Below are 21,156 nucleotides of genomic sequence, written 5' to 3'. Positions count from 1 at the left end.
CATAAAAAATAGATTGCGATGAGTTTAATTCTATTTCAATTAATTACTTTAATTAATGATAAAAAAAATTCTCATTATACAATGTCAGGGCAATTTTTAGTCAGAACTAACATCAAAAATTTTATTTTGTCAGACTAGTAAACTTAATGTTAACATATAATATTTATCTCAATTTTAATTGAGATAACCAACTTTGCATTTATTAGCAAAAATAACCTGTTTACCACTGATACATGAATAGATTAATTTTACACAAGTCAGTTATTATTTACATGTATATTTCTTGTAATTATAAACTTTTATATAATTTATAGTGACAATGTAACACTTTAGAAATCCCAGGCAGTAAAAGAACAAGATCAGATATAACTGGTCTATGTATGTTATTTAAAATGTCAACTGAAAATTATTTAAGTTGCATTAAAAGCAATGTATTGCTGTGCAAATCATCATGAAAGGCAAGTCACCACAAAGTTTTCCCTTGTTTGTGTAACATCAAATATACGCATCGATTCATGTCATCTGGTGATTTCCAACATGTTATCTCTTGCATCATTCTATTTGCTCCTTGTTATCCCTAACTCCTTATCAGATTAGTCAAACAGAATATGTGGTATTGCATAATATAAACAATGTACTATCAAATATTCAAACTAGTTCACAGAATTTGGGTCCAGCTGAAATTAAGAAACTTACAGAATTTTGTCTGAATTTTAAATCGTGTGTTTTGCTTTTCTTTTCTGATAGGAGTGTCGTTTACATTTCCTCCTTACTACGAATATTTTTATATACTGAATTATTGCTAATTTAATCATTTTTGTGCAAATTTATTTTTCTAAGTGAAAGATTTTTAACCCCATCTATTTGATTTTATACTTATTATAAATTTATTTTTTATTTTTAAGCCTTTACAACTCTATTGTTGTTCCATTTTGTTTATATATAGTTAACTTAAAATATTTTTTCCAGCTTACATTCAATTTATGTAATGTACATGAAATTAGCTCCTGAACATATCCTTGAATAGAGAAACCATGAATATAGTAACTATAAAATATATATAGTAACTTACAAAATAATTATTAAAAATTATAATTCACTTACAAGTAAATGTAATTTGTTCTCCAGAAAGCATTCATAGCTTCAACCTTTAAATTTTTAAGGTGGGTGCCATTACAACAATGCTACTGATTACATTACACATTTAGAAAGCTATGGTTCAAAGGAAGAAAAAATCAAAAGTATAACTGGAATGAATTTTTTATTTACAAAAATATAATAATGAACTTAATACAATACTGTAATTTCCTTCGTTTAATAAAATAAAACGCAAACTAGTTTTTTAATATTATTAAGATTATACAGACATTATTGTGTCTATATAGTAGTTTACATCATGCATATATATATATATATATATATATATATACATACATACATAATTTATAATAATTATTAGCAAATAATAAAACTAAGTTGTATAGTTATCAAAAATTATAATGATAAAAACAATAATAAAATACAAATAAATAATATAAAAATATAGATTTTATGTAAATACTATGACTTTTTCAAATTTTCTTTAAATACCCTACATGGATAACCTGTAACAAGTTTCATATACATAATTAGATAATGCAAAGATTGCAGATTATATATATATATGTATAAATAAATATATATACTTTTTTCATATTAATAATACCAACAATATATATTTTATTTATACAACATATTTAGTAGTGAAACTAATTATTAATATTGGTAAAGGTTGCAATGTTAGATTCATAAATGGGTGTAGGTGTTGAACAAGTCAGATGTTCTGGTGGTGCATCCCATTTAAGGTGAACTTCAGGTGTAAAATTAACAATTTCTACATGTACTGCTTGATGTTTTTCAAATTTTGGTGGTATTGGACAAAGCCTATATTTCACTTCATCACCTGGTAATGGGACGTATTCACCATCAACACTAAAAAATAAAATAAAAAATATATTAAACCTTTTTTATGTTTAAATCTGTTAAATAAATTAAGCATCAAATTACTAAAATAAAAATTTCAAAATTAATGAACACAATTATTGTATAAACTAATTTAAACCTATAATAAAAATTATAGAAAAAAAACCAATCCCCCCCAACCAAAAAATTATTTTTCCCTATATTTTTGTCCATCAGATTAGTATTTTAAAATTTAAACTTTTTTTAAAAACAAAAACAAATTTCATAATATAAGATTTGTAATTTATTTTAATTAATATTACTTCAGCTGTTGGTGTCATCTGTTTCAATTTCTAGTGATTGTTTAATAAACAATCACTTTGTTTTTGGCATTTGTTGAAACTTATGTTATTAATTTTTTATAACCCTAGAATCATAACACTACGCATTTTGTGCACATAAAACAAGCCATTCTTTCCCTTTTTTGAAGGGCAATAAGCACAGATATTTCTTGATGAAGATCCTGGAATTAAGGGGAATTGTTCTACATTAACATTGCTAGGTCCAGCAATTAATGTGATGTTTTAACGTTCTTTATAAAATAGGTAGATTTTTGTCTCTCCTGGATGAATTTCTTTAGCAAAATCTCTTCTGGGTTTTCTTCCATTTTTAATTTCTTTATGCACATATATTACATAGAAATTAACCAAACCACTATTTATCACCATATAAAATATAAAAAGGGGCTATCTTCTGGTTTTTCTAGAACAGGACATTGCACCTGACATCTCATCAAATGTATCAACAGCACTGTGTCATTATAAAATTCAACAATGTTGGGTATTCCACTGCTATTGATATCACTCCCTTTTCACAAGTTGCTGATAATAAAATAACATTCTTTGTTATCTTTGACTGATAAGAAACCATTGTTTTTATTCCATCATAACAAAACAAACATTCCCAATTATTTACCTTTCAACATTTCAACTGGAGTTTAGGGTTTATTCTTTTTCAACATGCCCACAGTAGTTAATTTATATGTTTCAAGCATTTTTGTTGCTAAGGGGATAGATGTGAACCAGTTACCATAAGTAATATTTCTATTGCTACCTTGTACAGGTTGCATTAGTTCTTTGACAAAAATATGTAGCAGCAGGTAAGTTTACAGTGTACATACCTTTTTCATGATAGCATGAATATCTTAATACCATATTTATTTGGTTTTGACGGCAAATACATTTTAAACGAGCAACGACCTCTAAAGCCAAACAACTGCTCATCAACTGTTAAGTACATTCCAGATATATTACTTTTACATAAAATAATAAATTCATCACATATTTCCTAATATGGATGAATTTACCATTCAGTTTTCTTTTTTCCCTTGTATCTTTTGAATCAAAACATAAACAATTCAGTACAAATTAAACCTATTTTTGCTAAAATATAGCGTGAACCAGATGCATCAAACAACTCTTCACTGTTTAAATGATTGTTTTTGTGACCTGCTGTAAGAACTAATAACCTAATTAAGTGCATTTATTTTGATTATATTAGTTATTTTTATAGTGGAACCCTTTGTTTTATATGCAGCAGTTAGTGAATTTTGTGATTTTTCCAAGATCGAATCTGTTATAATAAATAATGCCTCTAATGGTGTTTCTATTTGTGCTGTTTAGCTTACCGGTTTCTGAGTGAAGTGAATGATATTTCTTGGAGCTGTTCTTGTTCACACATTTTCTTTACTCTTTGATGACCATTTTTCCCTTTCAAATTGATTATTGAAGGAAAACAATATAGCAGTGTGATGGTGGATGTTGAAAAACCATCATCAGCTTTTAAATTTCATGTAAAGCTACATTACCATCTTCAACCAATTTCATCATCATTTTCATTAAAATATTGTCATTAAAGAACAAACAATCTCTATCAAGTTCCAATAAAACATCCTGAATTTCAAAACTAGTATTTAGTAAATCACTCATACTTCATAAAAAATGCAACATAATATATTTCAAAATGATATGGAACAAATATTTAGATTATAAATTACGAAAAACAATTATATAGTTTAAAATGATACTACCACTACTGGTTTACAAATCAGTATATTTTCAACTTTGTGCCATACGAAAACACTAACGTAAATCACGTTTTATCTCTGAAACTATAAACTCACTAACAAAAATGTTTTGAAAGGAAGCTACTAGGGAGGTAGAGTAATAAATTTCATCCCTTCCAAAGTGAAAGTATTTTTATGGAGGAGAGGGGCGTAGTCTGCCAGACTACGCATTACATTTCTATGGTTAATTATTGTTCAAATCTGACTCTTTCTGAAGATAAAAGCACAGTAACTTATAAATTTGATTAAATAGATTATAAATATATTTGCTTTTCCTGTAAAATACACACACACACATATATATATTTGTCACAGTTACAACAGGTGACAGAGATACCCAGTTGTAATTTTTTTATGTTATATGAATTGTCTAGTTTCAAAACCAGATACATCCAAAATTTTCAGTTTTTATATTTTTGCATCTTCTAACAGTTACTTTTAGTAGAGAAACTAATTATTATTTGTAAAGGTTGCAATGTTACATTCATGAGTGGGCGTAGGTGTAGAACAAGTCAGATGTTCAAGTGGCACATCCCATTTAGGGTGAACTTCGGGTGTAAAATATGCACCATAAATATGATTGAATCATATGATTAAAAAACAATTAAGTCCTTAATAAAATCATGTGTAAAGTTGCTGGTTTGTTTCAAAACCAGATAGATTCATTCCTCCTAGTTGACCTTGAATCACATAGCCTGATTTTAGCAATTTGCTTGTGTAAGTAAGTCTGTGCTATTACTTTTTATGTCTGGTTATTCTCTATAAGGCTTCTAGTGTTGTACAATTTAATATTGACTGGGCATACTTCTTTGCTATTCTATTCATACTTTCGATTTAACTTAACAATAAATTTTCAGTTTATAAAATATGACTACTTTTTAAATATTTTTCTAAATGTTTTGAACATTTACTACAGCCCACAGTTTTACCACAGATATGGAGCTCCTGGAATGCCCAGAAAAATAACTTGCCATCATAAAAACAGACTTATGAGTGCAATAAAATTACTTATAATGAGCAGCTAACTTTCATGAGAAGTTTTATGTACTTGTAAGTACTTGTAAAGGGAAGAGTGCAGGGCAATAAAATATGTCTGACGACAATGTTGAATGTGTAAGTCTTTTGTGTGTAGTCCTAGGAAATTCGTTAGAAAGGCTAGCTGTAAATTAGGAATACCAGTGACGTCTGTGTGAAGGGTTTTAAGGAAACATTTACAACTGCATCCATATCTTTTACAGCTGTTACAAGCTCTAAAGCCTACCGATTGTGGTTTTTTACATGCTAACTTCGCAAATGAAATGATGCAACGTGACCATGAAAACTTTCTTTATCGTGTTGTATTCAGTAACAAATAAACATCTCATGTTAATGGAAAAGTAAACACTCATAATGTGCATATCTGAGGATCAGAAAATCCTCACAAAATATTGCAGTGTGAACAAGACTCTGCACAAAACTGAATGTATTTTGAACCATATCCCAACAGCAAGTTTATGGGCTGTTCTTTTCATGGTAGTGAGTGTGTCTGGAATGAACTATCTTAATATACTACAACTATAGCTCTTAACTGCAATACGAATCACAGAATTTTATTTGACAACAAAATGGTATGCCTCCTCACTGGCATAACAATGTATGAGATCAGTTGAATGAAATTCTCCCTGACCACTATTTCAGTCACTGGGGACCAGATGACAGGGCTTGTTTGCCATAGCTTCCACATTCACCTGATCTGAACCCATGTGATTTTTTCTTTGGGGGTTTACAAAGAAAAAGTGTATGTGCCACCATTACCAGCTGAACTACCCAACTTGAGACACAGGACTGAAGCAGCTGTTATATCAATTTTCCAGACTTGCTGATTACAGTATGGAATGAACTCTCCTGTCGGTTGGATGTGTTCCATGTGATGAATGGCGCTCACATTGAACATTTATAGGAAAAACTATTCAAGTTTCTCTTTCATTTCAGGTATAATTTATCATGTAAGTAAAACTTAATAAATATTACATAACTTTAAAACCCGAATACTTATTTTGAAACATATATTTCAATTTTAATTTAAATTCCCTCTTTAACAGAAATGATATTACATATTTTATAGAATAATATCAAATTACACTTACTCAGAAACGTGGACGAATATTTCTTCCCCACCATTTTCAGGAGCAATAAATCCGTGTCCTTTTGATCTACTAAAATATCTAACTGTACCTTTTTCAATTGGATTTAAGCATGCTCGAGCTGATCTGCAAAGAATTTTTAACAAGTATGGTAATTTTATGTTATTTTTAATTCATAAAATCAACTGGAATAAACAAAAAAGCTATAACTTTTAATAGAATATTAAAATTATATAGCAGTTTTAACACAAACCTATGTCTATGATAAATAACCTTATAAATTATGTGCCACAAATAAGAAAAAATAATGAATAACGAAATAGAATATTTTCAATATATACAACTTAAGACTTTAATCTATTTTTCTATGTTAAGACACAAAAGCCGAATTGTCATAACACTTTTCACACATTTTATGATTGGGTCATTATTGTGCAAAAAATGAATACCAGAGGTCAAAATCCAATTGGTAGCTCTTCAAAACAACGCTGCCTTACTTTTTAAATCATTTATTTATACATCCCAAATTGATTTATGGTGCTATGTATTGTAAAATCGACAAATAAAACTCCTCTCTTCTGTTCTATGTGACATTAGTTTTGATTTGATAGGGAGGCCTATCAAATATAGGCCTCCCTATCAAATCTATATAAATCTATAAATAGTATTAAATTCTACAATATTTTTTTTTAGTTTTCTTGATTTTCGATCTTGATGGAAAACATAAATCTTTTATTCTAATCAGGACAAAAATATACTGCATAAATCAAAGCAGGGCTGGTGAGATATGATACTCTAGAGATAAAAAAAGGAACTGCCCCAAAACAACCATTTGCTTGAATGGATCAAGGAATATAATGGTAAATTCTTGATCACAGAATATACAATTAATTATAAAATTAAAAATACTAAAATTAAAAAACTATGCAATAATTTCAGTTAATTAAAATTATTTGGGCATATATACACGCTGAAGTGGATATAGATATTTTGGGATTGTAAAAAAACAATCAATTTATTTGAAAATTCATCGACAAGAGTAATATTGTTCCTGTAAAAGAAAATTTTATAATTAACTTTTAATTATGACTGGTATGAATGTTTTTTAATCATTTGATAATTTATTAAAAATTGCAATTAAATCATAATATGGTCCTTTCTCTAAAGATGAGATATTGTGTTGAGTTACAAAGAATAATTTTGTTGTCTAGTTTGATAGAGTTGTGAATATTGTTATTTTTTATGAATAAGTGACTATTCCATTTTACATTTTTTAGATTTTAAGCTGTAGATTCATACATGTAGGCACTGACCAATACAGCCCAGTTGAGGGAGAATCACAACAGGAATATATCCAAGCAATCTGTATAAAACAAAGTTTTACCTTCATGCTGTAATTCTCAGTAATGGTTAAAACAAATCACATCTGTTGCAACAATTTCTTCATGAAATCTTTCATGGTCTACATAGAAGACTTGAAATCACTTTTCAGTATAATAATCTTCTGCGTAAAGTTATGACACATATAAAGATTAGTAACACATTATTATTAAAGGTATATCAACAAACATATGGGCTGATGATTTTAAAGCATAAAGTATCTTGCAAAAGGATCTTAAAAGTACCTTGGCTAGACACTTAATGCGTTTTAAAACACTTGTTTTTTTTAATATAATCTTTTAAAAGTTATAGTTTCATGCAGAGATTATTTAGCATTAATGTTACTATACAGGTTTGCTTTATATCTTCTATGTATTACTTTTGTAACACATTTAAAACTCTTTCATATATTATATTAAAATAAAGTGAAAATCTTATTTGATAAAAGAATTAAATACTGCATCAAAATTCAGCATTTTTTTTCATAATTTCTCTATCTAACCAAGAACTTAAGATTTTTATCCTTGAGAGCATTAGGTCGTATTCTGTAGTACTCTTTCAGTGCCAAATAAAGTTTTAAGTTGTTTTTTTTAATTTGTTAGACTTCAATTCTAGAATTGAAAAAGAACTTTCTTAAATTTTTTTCAGCATTTTTAAATCACTTTTTAATATTTTTTAAAAATATATTTTGATACCAAGAAAATAATATTGAGGAGTAAAACATCTAAAAATTTAAAAAATTTGCTAAATATCACCGGCCAACCCAATTTGGTTGCAATAGTACAATCCTCGTTCCTATGTTTAGAAACAATTGCTTATATGCTTCTCTAATAAAATGGATCTCAAATATGATGGAAGCTAGATTCAAAAGAAAACTTCCAAAATTGTTTTCAAGAAATTTTATTTAACTTATTTCTATAATTATATACTTAAAATCATCTTGTTAATACAGTAAGCCAACTGTATCTGTTTTATCAGGTATCACTTTATATAATTTTTTTTTGTTTTTATCTACTACTGAGGGCATACTGACTTGAGTATTACATTATTGCTAGCTTATGCATTGCTACTTCTTTAAAATCATGTGGTTATTTAGACTTACCAGATGTCTAATTTGCAAATCATTTACCAAAACGCAAAAAAAATTGCAACACAGAATTTTACAGACAATACTCATACTACAGGTTACAAAGGATAAAAAATTTTAGATTTAATGAGTATAAAAAAATTATTCTAAAACAAAATAATTCCACAGACCTTTCTACTAACAAGTATAACGTCCTACAATCAATTATTAAGATTAATAAAATATTAATAAAAATTGAATATTCAGCATACGAGAAAAAATGTTTTAATGGACAACAATAAAATAACGGCAATTATTAAAAAAAATCCCAAGCACGACAAATAAATTTTGCTGCGTCATAGAATGTACTACTAAAACATTACGTACATTACTCTAAAATTTCCGTAGCAATCTTTGTCTGAATTACTGACAAAAAAACAATCATAAAAATATAAAATATTACAGCACATAAAGACGACAAAAAATCATATGTCAAACGCTAATAGAATCATTAAATTCTGGATTTCCATTTAAATGGTGAACCAAGAATTTAAAAAAAGTTAAGTCAAATATTAATAGTTACTTAGTTCATGGACTCACGTAGAATCAGTTCTGGTACGGCGTGTTATTATCGGGCTAGGAACATGCAACCTTGGACTGCCGTCCGGAGATACGACCGGTGACGAAGGACGGTTATCTTTCATATTGCAGACAACTCTAAGAGGATCCATTTTAAACTAAAACAAAGATCAACGGCAGGAAATATTGATGAAACAAAATAATACTACTATTTTTCAGCAGTTCATAACATAATACAGAAAATCTTAACTAAAAAAAAAAACCTATTTAAAGACTTCAATATACAACCAAAACAATCGTAACACCATATGACCTACCAGCTACCACTTGAATACAATTACTTCGTTCAGAACTACCAACCTTAAAAATAATCTCCTTTAAAAATAAGTTTGGTTCTTTAAATAGCTCAAAAATTCATTTAAATATCTAAGGAATCTCAAAGATATTGATAAGCGCCAAATTTTTCACTTATAAAAATATTTTACAATTAGGATATAAAATATTTATTCAATTCGTTTGAAATTCTGTTTTCAAATATTCAAGAATAATCCAGTATTAGTGCCAATTTGGTATTATTATTTTTGGTATTATTATTATTATTTCTGAATAGTATATCTGATACGCATGTAAAGTTTGTTTCAATAATAGTACATTATAAGATTTTCTGATTAAACATTATAATTTGCTAGGTTGGTAGCACTGTTACGTTGCTTAGCGACACAACGTCTTAAAATTGAAACATTGTTTTTGCATAATTATGCGATTGCATTGGACGATTTAGATATAGTTTTTTGAAGCATAATTTGTGACCGCCGTTATTGCATTTCACTCTAATAGCTCTTTTACGCCCAGCATTAGATCAATACCATGTAATTACGTTTGATTTTGTTTTCAGTATGTATCCATCTGACAAACACTTAAAAAGTGTATGTGGCCTCGTGAAACCTTTGCAGTTGGAACTAAGTATATCACAGGTGAGTTATTTATAATCAAGTAACTGGCGGTACCACTCCAATTATAGTTGTGATAAGATTTGAGTAGTAGACAATTTGAAAATGTATCCAGAATGCTTGAAAAGCTTCAATTTCTATGAAACAACATAAAGCTTTCAACTAATTTTTTGAGCTCTTATGCAGTCATCTTATATATGGTACTAGTATTAATGCTGTTTCCTAAAGATATTATGCAATATCTTTAATTTATGATTGATGAATATATTAGTCTATATTATGTTTTTAATTTTATATATTATTTTTAATATAAAAGTATAAAGTAAGTACTTGTGTGTTAAATTTTTATCATACAGTGGCTACATGATCTCTCTTTGTGTATGTAATAAATGTTTTATTCAGATCAGTAAGCAATTATTACAATAAATATTAAAAAATGAGCAGTATGCCACTGCATGAATAATAATAGGAACTGTTGCATAATTTACCTGGAAGAAGCAAAGAAAATCATAGACAGAGTAGTATCATAAAACATGGAACTAATAAATAAAAAACAAAACTGTTTACAAAATTAATATTAACTGATGAAAAAAATAATCTTATGAAATTATATGAAGTTGATAAATGAGAGCAGAATGTGACACTCCATGAAATTATAGATACATTATAACATATAATTGAATAAACATTATTTATCTCATTCAAGTTGTAATAAAGCTGAAACTACTAAATGAAAAGTATTTATATAAAGTCAAGGTTGTAGGAAATAAAGTATTATCTGAATTTCCAGTATTAATTGAAAGTATTTATAACATTGTCAACTGACCAATGTTAGTTAAAAAAGAGATTTATTTTAATATTCATTTCCTTATAAATTTATTTTATAAATAATCATTTTATCTATTCATTCATTTATTTTGTAATCATTCTTTTTAATCAAGTCAAAAATTAATATGTATTAAGTGCTTAATATATATTAAGCAGTTTATTCTGCTATATTCATAATATATTTTTAGGTAGTTCATAATAATCAACTACAGAGTACAATAAAGCCCTTATTCTGTCAACTTTGCCTTACTATATGAATGTAGTTAGTTATATTGCTGGTTTGATAAAATGTATTTTGTTGATTTATAAGAATAAATAACTAATATTTTAGTTATATTGCTGGTTTGATAAAATGTATTTTGTTGATTTATAAGAATAAATAACTAATATTATTTTAGTGAAAATAATGTATACAATGTTATGTATTTTTAAAAAAAAATTAACATTTAACAACTTGCTGTGTAATATAAAGCACTTTATGCCCATTAAAGTCTCATTTCTAAATAAGTAGTTAATAAGCTCAAGTTGGAGAAATTAAAAAAAATGTAATTTTTCAGTTTGAAAATATTAGGAATTTTTTCATTGTTGTTTTTTCCGATATTTTTATTTATTTATAGAAAAATAAAAAACTTATATGGCTAAAATTTTCATGGTGTCCTTCCTCCTTCAAATATAAATACTCACATCTTCCAACGTCTCCACTGATTTTTTTTTCAAAACGAACTAAATTTATGTACCAAATGCAGAAGCTAAACCCACCAGGTTGGTATAGTGGTGAACTTATCACAAATCAGCTGATATTGAAGTTGAGAGTTCTAAGGTTCAAATCCTAGTAAAGGCAGTTACTTTTATATGGATTTGAATACTAGATTGTAGATACCTGTGTTCTTTGGTGTTTAGGTTTCAATTAACCACACATCTTAGGAATTGTCGATCTGAGACTGTACGAGACTACACTACATTTACATTCATACATATCATCGTCTGAATTAATACCATATGGTGGTTCTGGAGGCTAAATAGAAAAAATGCAGAAGCTATCACTGTAAATTTAATAAGTTAACTATTCCTGAGATTTAAACTAAACAGAGTCCAGCATGTATGTATACATAAAGAATTTTGTATTCTAGTTGTATCTTTAAACTCTAGGAACCAAAAAAAAAAAGTTGTTCAAAAATCTATTAGGAGACCACTTTTTTATCACTAGCAATACTTTCCTACAGTTATTTAACTGAAAAATAAAAATAATATAAAATCCATTTTTTCCTAGGTCAGTTTTAAAAAAGAGCAGGAAAGTGGCAGTAAAAATTTCTCCAAGAAAGATACTTCCATCTGAAGTTTAAGTAACTGTTATGGATGCAATTTATTGCACATTTTAGATGTGCTTTAAATTCTACCCTACCCATGTTCTGATATAACTCAAAATTAATAAGGAGAAGAGAAAATCATTCTTGACTATGATAAAAGCACCTACTTATTTCTGTAGTATACCATTGCCAGAAATATTTTTAAAATGCTATATAGCTTTGACATTCCTTTTGAAAATAGATGTAATGAAAGTCTTATTTAAATCTGACTAGTAGTTTCCAATTTATAATCACTAGACAGATAAAAATGATAGAAACCATTACAATAACACAATATTTAATTTCCTTTTAGCAACTAAAACCTAATGTTAAATTTTAGTCCCCTATGTTAGATACATTATTTTGGCATGTGAAAAATGCAGAGCCCAACACTGATTTAAATTCAGGATCTTCTGGATGAAAGATAGAGATGAAAATACTCTACTACAGAAGTCAATGAGAAATAGAGATTTCAATAAATGAAACTTTTAGCTATTTTAAAAATCTAAAACTTCTATATTTTTTTAATTTTTAGACAGGTACTTCAGTTCTATTAATAGGTTATATTGGATTTAAAATTTTATAGTTTAAGTGTTTCATCTTATAACAAAAATTAATTTTGTTGAGTGTTGTTTAAGATAAACTTGATCAGCCGCCCTGTTGTTAAAAGGATCAATTTTAGGAGTGGAATAAAGCGTCCTATGTCAGCTACACCACAATTAGGTTATAAGGTAATAGTGCATATTTTTAATTTATTAATCATCTATAATTTTTTGTAGCCATTTTCTGTACTTCAACACATGTGAAGATGTCAGTTTCACCTACATGAAGGCGAAATTTGATATGTATTTACTGATGCAAATGTCTGCCGAGGCATTTGACCAAGACCTGGCTGATGACTGTGAGATGTAATCAGTTAGAGGGTCTAAAGACGGCCTCTGGTAAAGCCCCTCAGGGCTTGGAACGCAGGGTGTGGTATGGCGACCGGTAACGTCACAAGGTGGGTGTCTTCCCCCTATGGGATTGGGATGTACTTCACATATGCACTGCACATATCAGTTTTTGCTCAGCTTCTAGCCAAGTAAGAAATCTAGACAGCAGACACTGCTACTACCAGATTAGCACTTGAAGATCACATAATTTATTCCAATTATTTATTTCTATGAAAAAATTACTAGTCTATTATTGTAAATAACCTTTTATCACATTGAAAGTGCTATAGAAATTTATAGTTTAGAGAGAGTTATGAGAAGTAGTTGCTTTCTGTGTTTGGTTTGCTTCGTTTCTGCTTTGCTTTCTGTGTTTGGGAGACATCAAGTTATGCATGAATTCCTTAAATAATTTGGTAATATTTCATTTAATTGTGTACTAGGGCCATTTGGAAAGTTCTCAGCCTGACAAAGAAGATGCAATATCGTTTCAGGTGTGTGAGATTTATCATGGTAAAAGAACACTTAGTTAAGGTTAAGGTTACTTTTGTTTAGCGCACAAACAGTAGAGGTAGCTAATAAAGCCGAGAGGACTGTGAGATTAATTGCCGGTCTCCTACTTAATACTGATGGATTGACTATACATTGGAGGAGATTATTAGCAAGAGTGACGTATGCTACAATGTTGTATGGGGTGGAGCTTTGGGCTGATGTAATCCGATTAAAGGGTCAGTTCACAGACGATGTTGTCATAGCAGCGTACAGAACAGTCTCTAATGAGGCAGCTGAAGTCCTCCTGGAGGGTGCAATGCCGATAGATTTGGTTATTTTGCAGAAGAGGCTCTGGGAGCAGAGGCCCCTGCCATTAAAAGACAAAAAGTGCATAACATCCCAGATAACAGAAGAATTAGTGGAGACTTAGCAGGAACAGTGGGACCAAGCCACTAAAGGTTGGTGGACCCATTGCCTTATAAGTGACATCAGGAGTTTGTGTAGGAGGATCCATGGCTTGCTGGGATACAATTTAATACAGTTTCTGACCCACCGGTCAGGGCAGTTTTAGGCCATATCTGTATAAATACGGCCTGGACCACACGGATTGCTACCGTGACTGTGATGAGGAAGAGACTCCTGACCACGTGCATTTCTCTTGCCCGCACTTTGATGAAGAATGCGGGGAGATGATAAATATGTTAGGCTTGGAAGATATGTTCCATCTAGAGGACACACAAAGCATAATGCTAAAAGGAGTTAAAGAATAGAATGTGGTTAAGAGCTATGTTAAGAAGGTGATGGATAAGCTACATATTTACGAAGAGTCCCGCCAGGAAAGAGACGTCAGAGGGTGCTGGGGCAGATAGGTTCACAGTTGAGCGCTTAGGAGACCCTCCGAGCACATGGGGGTCGCCTCTGCATAATGAGGCAGTGGGCACTCTGCATTTCAGTGCCTGACTGCATGACATTTCCCTTTACCAGATGTAATGCTCTCCATGAGTGGTTCCAGGAAGGGGAGGGGGGAAAGAAAAAAGTCTATGAGTAGTCTATGAAAATCCCTAAAACCCACCATAATGATTTTCCTGCAGATGAAACCCTTATTGCTTTCTTTGGGCATTTGCTTCCACCCACTGTTTGGTCTCTGGTGTATAATCCATGTTTTATCTTGTGAAAAAGTTTAGTAGAATCATATTTAAATAAGTCTAAATATGGAATATAACTTTTATATCTGGCAGGGTTAAACCGTTTAAAACAGTACTTTATAGCAGCTCAGACTTTAATTTCTCCATTTTTGAGAAATGTCAAAACTTGTTTGCTTTACTCAATCACCACAAATAAGCAAATAAATGCACACAGCCCAAACTTCACAGCATGGGCATTCTATGATAGCTGTTCTTGGAATATAAATGGTAGTCTAAACAGCTGCTTTAATAGAGGTAAATATATACATAAATGCATACATAATTCTGTTATTATTAGCTTTGGGACTAATAAAATGAAGTCTGAACACATATAATTATTATAACAGATTAATTGCTGCAGTCACAAGCTCCTAATAAATGCAAACAGCATGAAGTCAAACTACACTCAAGTTTATTCAATTTGATTATTTATAAGAACCAATTTGTTCAATATTTTTAGAATAATATTCCCTCAGTCTAGGTATTGCAGAACCATCAGGTTTTGAGGAGTGCAGTTTACTTTCTTAACCCATGACTCATTTGTTATTAAAGCAGAAATATTAATTTTAGCAAAACATTGCATTGTGTATTAAACATTGGAAGGACATCTGTTTGACTGAAGATTATTATTTATCGTACTCTAAAATGGCAAATCAGATTCAATTTAAATTGTTTATTACTTACTGATTAACAGGATGATAATCAGATTTTTTTTTTAAGTAATGAAGCTATTTTTACAGTTTCATACATCTGCACAATCATTATTGCATATAAATTTAATTAAATTTAAAGTTAACCATAATCTCATAAGTGCAGAGTGTTATTGTCTAAGATTGTTAGTGTTAAGAGTTCTTTCAATCACTCTTGTCTAGTTAAACATGGAAATTGAGCCACAACAACAATCCCTCAATTGTAACACTAAAACATTGCTTACTCTTCAATCTGAGGATTAAAACTAAATTGAATATCACCACCTGAATATAAAAACTAAATTGCAGTCTTACCATTGCCCCTGCAAAGTTTAAACCTTGTTTTTCTGGTGCAGAGGACAATGACATTATTGTTATTCAACTAGAAGCAAACAGTTGCCTATGATACTAGACATTCTGACCACTTTTAGCTATAGATGAAAAAAATTATAATGCCAAGCTGCATGCTTCCTTAATTATGGCTGGAGGCTCTGGGTGGCCCTACTCAATTGTTTTTATCAGACCATTTATTCAACTATTTGTTTTTCAGGATCATTCAATAATTAATAGAAGTCCAAGTTGGAGCCGTCCACAATCAGCTGACAACTGTTGTTCGGGAATGATGAGAAGGAGTAGTAAATTAGCTGCCAAATTCAGCTCATTAGATACAAATAGTAGCAGTGATTTGGATTACATTGATAGAAATGATTGTACAGGTAGGCTATGAGTCATTTACTAATTTGATAAATGTAAAATGCTCACTGCCAAAGCAAAGGAAGATTATACAGTGAAATCTCTATATAGGAAGATATAGTGAAATTATTACATAACTCCCATCAGTCTAGTATTTTTATTTAGGAGTATTTTTATTAGGAACCATAAACATATGTATATTTATTTATATAGTGTATTTTAACTTCTTACTTAGACATTATCTTGGCTGGACAGGCACTAAAATTTAAGCAATTTTGTAAATCCCAATTTTTTAGCATTTTATTGTCCAGGCAATAAAGTATTAAAACAATGAGCTATTTTTGTACTAAATTATTTGTAACTGAAAGGTTATTATTTGTAAATTATTTGTAACCATAATATATGGTTTATTTTACATCAAGGACTTTTTTTTAAAGATGTTAATCAACATTCTATTGCCGTGTATAAAAAAAAACTTAAAATTAAAGAAAAATTTCTAATTAACTTTTCATGACAAGTTTTTGGACAATGGTTTTAGTTGTGCTTAGTTTATCAATGTATAATACATCAACAATTAAAAAAACAATTATGCTATACAGTTACCAAAACAGAATAATAAGTGGCTCAAAAAATAAGTGACTCAAAAATTATTTAAAAAGAAAATGTATTATAATTATACCATAATTTATAAATAAATACAAATTGTGAGTATTGTTTACTACACTGTGCACCATGAGACTACAGATATACACAGTATGTCTGAAAATTCCCAAACTAAAAGATAAATGAATTTACTCACATCAGCCCTCTACAAAGAACCCTTATCTAGTTATACACCCGTTGCAGTGCCGTTAGAGTTAGAGTTAGAGTTTCAAACGCCCTGGAAAAGTCATTTTGAGGAATCTTCAACTGCTCGGTGCAAACCCTTTGGACGGCTGAAAAGTCATAAAAAAAAGCGGCCTTTCATCTTCAACTTGAGTTTCGGGAACAAAAAATCTGCTGGAGCCAAGTCGGGTGAATAGGACGGGTGGGATAAGTCGGTGATTTGATTTGCGGCGTAATAACGTGTTGAAACTGTTGCCATGTGTGCCAGGGCATTGTTGTGCAAGGGAGTCGAACTGCCCGGATTCCAACACTCGGGCCGGATTCGACAAATGCGATGCATCAGACATTTCATTACTTCCAAATAGAATTTAGAATTCACGGTTTGACCAGTTGAGACATATTCATGATGAATCAGACCCATTGAGTCGAAGAATGTAATCAACATAGTATTCACACTTGATTTTTGCTGCTTGACTTTCGCCGGTCTCTGGGCTCCAGGACTCAACCAAGCAGCGGATTGACGCTTCGTTTGAGGATCTTACATGAACCACCACCAGCTTCATTCCGTTGCAATTGTTTGCCAAACATTCGGGTCGCTATCGGCAGTTTCGGGAAGTCTTGAGTACAAGAAAGACGCACTTTTTTGTTCTTCGGTCAAGAAGTGTGGAACGAAACGAGAGCACACCTTTCAGCGGCTCAATTTTTCTGTTAGAATTGTACATAACCCTTATTTACCGATGTTTAGCTCGTCTGCAATGGCCCGAAGGGTAAGATGAGGTTCTAGCAGGAGTGCGTGCACTTTCGCAACGTTTTCGTCATGAACAGCTGTCGACAGCCTCCCGCTTCGTTTGTCCTCATCCAACTACTTTCTACCGTCTTTAAACCGCTTCCACCAGGTGTTTGTTGTAGTAAGAGATGTGGCTTCATCACCCAATGCTTGCTGTATCGTAGAATAAGTTTCAACGAAAGATTTTTGAAGTCGAGCACAAAATTTTATCGCGCTTCTCTGTTCCATGTCGCGAGAAGTGATTATGATTGTAAAAGCAGTCGGCGGAACGGTGACTGCACTGCCGATGGGCGTGGCATGCCATGCAGCCGTGAGGTGTAGCGGCGTTTTGACGAGAGCAGATTAGAATGAGCAAGCGACACTGTCGGCGGGATGGCGACAGCACTGCCGAGGGCATGGAATACTATGCAGCCGTGATGAGTAGCGGCATTTCGACGATGGTTTATGACGTGAATGTCACGCGGTACTCTGCGATGGAGCCGAGTGGGACTAGAAGGTTTGTCCACCTCTCCCTAGTGGACCAGACCGGAGTCCGTAATTTTAACCTAAGTCTGGGGTTTGAACTAAAGTTGAGTTCACTAAGGGAAATAGGAATAAATTTCGTTGTTGCGATTAACATTTTTGGTGGTATGTGGTGTTTAATTTTCCTCGAATTACGAGACATTCACGAAATTGGCTTATAATAAGTAGAACTAGGCGCGGGGTTCGCGCTTCCGCGAGCTTGGTTAGCTAGTTAGAGGGATACGATGTAGGACATTCAAGATGTCCGGACGAGGCTTACAGCAAAGGCAAAAGCTGATTTATTAAATCACCGATGCAAATGTCTACTGAGGCATTTACATCGGCAGCATCCCAACAAAGCCAGGCTTATTAAAATGAGGTGTAAAAAGTCAGAGGGCGATAGACGACTCCCGTTAAAGCCCAACAGGGCTATTAACGGGGGGGGGGGGAGAGGTGGCGACCGGAACGTCACTAGGCTGGTGTCTACCCCTAAGGGATTGCGATGTTTCATGTCGCGAGCTCGCACAAGGTCACATGAACACAACGTACGCGGCCGAATATAACTCAAGGCTGGAGTGACGAAACGTGATGAAATTTTGTACACACACTCGTCAGAGGTCGTATTAAATAGTTCCTTAGTTGTCCGAGGATGGCGCTACTAGTATCGACTACAGAAATTAAGTTGGGAACTTTTCAGACCTACTGTGTAAACAGTATATGATGATGCAGAGGATAATTAATTCGGTCAAGCATCAGTAAACCCATCAAAATACACAAAGTGGGACACTGTAGATATGTATATATCTATATATATTGTCGCCAAATAGCTTCGACGGCACGTGGCATTTACTAACCTCACTGTGCTCTGAAAAGGGCCGTTTTTTGCGTTAGCTCTGAGAAGAGCTGTAGGGTCCGGAAGCTGGTCTCCGGCGAGGTCGGGGAGTTGCGGCTCGTCCATTGAAGTCCGACCGGGCTTTCCCTCGGCGGCAGTTGGGTCCGCACTACAGCGTGGCAGTCGTAGCCCCAGAGCCCCGCAGTGACGGGTAGGCGTTGGTCGTCCGTCGCCGGCGCGGCCGAGGCGGTTCTCCCCGTGCGATTCCATGCTGGACCGGCTCCTGCGGCTGAGTACACCGGCCAGGGTGATTGAAGCCCGGTGAGCTGGAGCGGGAAGGTAGCGTCCGCATCCGCTGATTCCCTCTGTGGGCCGGCCAGGCCTGCTGCTCCGGCGGAGATGTTTGCATCCGCCGAGAGGTCCCACGTCGAGCCGGCCAGGGAACTTCTTCTGTCTTATTCCATTTTCTTCTTCTTCTTCTTGGTCTTCTCCAGGTAGTGGTCGACGATAATTGCCATTTCACTCGTGCACCCTCTTTTAATGGAGCCTGAGAGAGGTAGGGCTGCAGCGCCGCTGTGGTGGGAGTGATGCTTGTACCCGTACGTCCGTATACTGTGCGCCCCTCTCGCATCGTTGCTACCATTATCGCCCGCCGATATTAAATTAGACATATATGTGGTAACATATATATACATATGTTGTACGTAATATATATATAGAGGTATTTTTTAAAGGTATTGAAAGCCTTTAACGAAGGTTTTAAAAACTGAAAATTTCCACCTTCTAGCATTTATAGAAAGAAAATGGCGGCTTTCAAATAAATACATTAATTTCAGATAAGCTACATTTTTTATTTACACATTAGCTGGTAAAAATAATTAAAAACAGACGATGCTACACTTAACAGCTGTTCAAATTGAATAATACAGGTTAATAATTAGTCATAACCATGTCTAATTATCTGTTTTAATTATTCTAGTTGTAATTATCATCCGTTTTTAATCATTTTTACAAGATATTTTGTAATGAATAAAAAATGTTTATCTGAAATTGACGTTTTGATTTGAAAGCCGCCATTTTGTTTCTATAAATCCTAGAAAGTTTAAATTTTCACAGAACATTTTTAGAATCTTCGTTAAACTGTCTGTAAAGTTAGTAATAGAATCGGTGGGGGAATGAGTGAGTGATACTAAATTCAAAACTTATACCTCTCTCTCTCTCTCTCTCTCTCTCTATATATATATAATGTTATCATCACAACTTTAAAACAAAATTTCCTAGAACAGATTGAACTAAGGTACTCAAAAATTGTTATTGTCAGTGACTAGCAAAAATTTTTGACATGTTGCATAAACACCTGGTATGAAGAATAAATACTGAAGATGAATAAATTTTCATATTTTGTAAACAGTTCTTGAGCATTTCCGGTTTGTATAACACAAACATATTCTTTTTAAAAAAAAACAACACTGTAATAAAGAATAAACACAATGTAATACAGATTTTTAATGTAATAGATTTTTTTTTGTTAATGAATTAATTCACCACAGAAGTTTAGAGAAAAGCTTGTATTTGCAAATATGAAAGTGGAATTTTGTAGCTTAAAAAAAATGCCATGCTTGACCTGGATTCAAACCTGGGACCCCTAGATAAAAGGTTAAGTTGCTACCACTCTACCAGTTTTTTTTTTATTTAAAGTTTTATTTTTAATTGCTAAATTTTCTTATAAGTACCATTCTGGTAGCTTTAGAGAGTGGTTTGTCATTCCAGTATCCAAACACATTGGTAGATTAATATCTAGAAATAATTTAATTATGTATTTTACCAAAATTTTGGTAAAATATTGGCAAAACATCCTTGTTAGATTTAAAGTTTTTCTGTTACTT

The 21,156-nt window shown here is 31.9% G+C and overlaps 1 protein-coding gene across 1 annotated transcript; it reads right to left on the bottom strand.

The window, feature by feature from the left end:
* Positions 1–1,246: 1,246 nt before the first annotated feature.
* On the bottom strand, positions 1,247–9,553 carry LOC142323981 (cold shock domain-containing protein CG9705-like). Its single transcript, XM_075364444.1, has 3 exons — positions 9,236–9,553; positions 6,193–6,315; positions 1,247–1,971 (listed from the first exon to the last, which is right to left on the bottom strand). Exons 1-3 carry the CDS (start codon positions 9,364–9,366, stop codon positions 1,749–1,751), a joined length of 477 nt encoding a protein of 158 aa, XP_075220559.1. The 5' UTR covers positions 9,367–9,553; the 3' UTR covers positions 1,247–1,748.
* Between the last annotated feature and the right edge of the window lie 11,603 nt (positions 9,554–21,156).

The sequence above is a fragment of the Lycorma delicatula genome, chromosome 4 (genome assembly GCF_047948215.1).
Source record: "Lycorma delicatula isolate Av1 chromosome 4, ASM4794821v1, whole genome shotgun sequence".
Taxonomy (NCBI): Eukaryota; Metazoa; Arthropoda; class Insecta; order Hemiptera; family Fulgoridae; genus Lycorma; species Lycorma delicatula.
The sequence above is the reverse complement of the archived record's forward strand: the minus strand, read 5'-3'. Positions and strand labels throughout refer to the sequence as shown.

Coding starts and splice junctions, on each gene's coding strand:
- LOC142323981 (XM_075364444.1), bottom strand. CDS start 9,366: ATGGATCCTCTTAGAGTTGTCTGCAATATGAAAGATAACCGTCCTTCG. Junction 6,316..9,235: donor CGTACCAGAACTGATTCTAC/GTGAGTCCATGA, acceptor AATTCTTTGCAG/ATCAGCTCGAGCATGCTTAA. Junction 1,972..6,192: donor ATATTCGTCCACGTTTCTGA/GTAAGTGTAATT, acceptor TTTATTTTTTAG/TGTTGATGGTGAATACGTCC.